The sequence below is a fragment of the Oncorhynchus kisutch genome, linkage group LG23 (assembly GCF_002021735.2).
Source record: "Oncorhynchus kisutch isolate 150728-3 linkage group LG23, Okis_V2, whole genome shotgun sequence".
Taxonomy (NCBI): domain Eukaryota; kingdom Metazoa; phylum Chordata; class Actinopteri; order Salmoniformes; family Salmonidae; genus Oncorhynchus; species Oncorhynchus kisutch.
The window spans coordinates 8,318,797-8,320,446 of record NC_034196.2 but is presented as its reverse complement, the minus strand read 5'-3'; the positions used below and the strand labels follow the sequence as shown (position 1 = coordinate 8,320,446).

The window sequence follows — 1,650 nt, the reverse complement described above, 5'->3', positions numbered from 1 at the left end:
TCTCTCTCTCTCTCTCTCTCTCTTCCTCTCTCTCTCACCTCTCTCTCTCCTCCTCTCTCTCTTTCTCCTGCTCTCTCTCTTTCTCTCTCTCCTAATCTCTCTGTGTATGTGTTGCCAGGCCTTGGCAATCCAGTAGCTGGGATGTGTGAGCCGGAGAGAAGTTGCAGCATCAATGAAGACATCGGCCTGGGTTCTGCTTTCACCATCGCTCACGAGATTGGCCACAAGTGAGTTTGCTCACATTTACTCAGAATCCTCGGCAAGGCTTTACTAAACACTGTTAAACCTTTCAGGCCTTTCTCTTATCCCCTCCACACCAAGGCTTTTAAAACCATTTGTATGTCCCCAAATAATGTTCAGCCGGATGACAATATTCTCACAACAACATATTTAACTACACCTGTGTATAATAATAATACATACATGCATACAATACACGTCCAAAAGTATGTGGACACCCGCTCGTCGAACACCTCATTCCAAAATAATAGGCTATAACAGCCTCCACTCTTCTGGGAAGGCTTTCCACTAGATGTTGGAACATTGCTGCGGCTGTGCTGGGTGGAGAGGAACCAGGCTGAGGGGTGGCCAGTCCATAACAGTACATGTATGAACCTCTCTTTGTGAACGGGGCATTGTCATGATGAAACAGGAAAGGACCTTCCCCAAACTGTTGCCACAAAGTTCGAAGTACAGAATGGTCTAGAATATCATTGTATGCTGTAGCGTTAAGATTTCCCTTCACTGGAACTAAGGGCCTAGCCCAACCATGAAAAACAGCCCCCAGACCATTATTCCTCCTCCACCAACTTTACAGTTGGCACTTTGCATTCAGGCAGGTAGCATTCTCCTGGCATCCACCAAACCCAGATTAGTCTGTCAGACTGCCAGGCGGTGAAGCGATTGATCACTCCAGAGAACGTGTTTCCACTGTTCAATTACGACGAGCTTTACTCCACTCCAGCCAACCCGTGGCATTGCGTATGGTGATCTTAGGCTTGTGTGCGGCTGCTCTGCCATGGAAACACATTTCATGAAGCAGGGCAGACATTTGACCAACTGACTTGTTGGAAAGGTGCCATCCTATGACGGTGCCACGTTGAGTCACTGTGCTCTTCAGTAAGGCCATTCTACTGCCACTGTTTGTCTATGGAGATTGCATGGCGGTGTGCTCGATTTTCTACACCCGGCTATGGCTGAAATAGCCGAATCCACTATTTTGAAGGGGTGTCCACCTACTTTTGGCCATGTCGTGTATATTCCTACACATAGAGAGTCTACTATTCTCGAAGAAGTACCAGAGCTTTGGGTCGGGTTGCCAAATCTGTATGTGTGTAGCTACGCTCCCCTCTACAGACACCCTGTACTGTATCTCTACATATTTGCTCATGCTAATGACAGTGTCCGCATACCTCCTGAATATAAATGTAAATAATGATGATGTATTGGTCTACGGTTCACAGAGATGGCCATTTCCTTTATTATGTCTCGTGTCTGCTTCTGTTGTGGGGCAGTTGTAAAAATAGTCCCTGCAAGGAGAGGATGTATGAAGAAAAAAATAAAAATAATGTTGCGACACGGTTTCAGGACGGCTGATTTATTTCCAGAGTAGGGTAAATGTCATAAACGCCAGCCTTAGAAAAACAGGCC

At 46.2% G+C, this 1,650-nt stretch overlaps 1 protein-coding gene across 1 annotated transcript in view; it reads left to right on the top strand.

Annotated features, from left to right (window-relative positions):
- Positions 1-1,650, top strand: part of LOC109868198 (A disintegrin and metalloproteinase with thrombospondin motifs 6-like) — a 205,942-nt gene that overhangs the window by 140,533 nt on the left and 63,759 nt on the right. Inside the window, 1 exon segment of the mRNA XM_031803091.1 lies at positions 137-227. Within this exon segment, the coding sequence (XP_031658951.1) occupies positions 137-227 (91 nt within the window).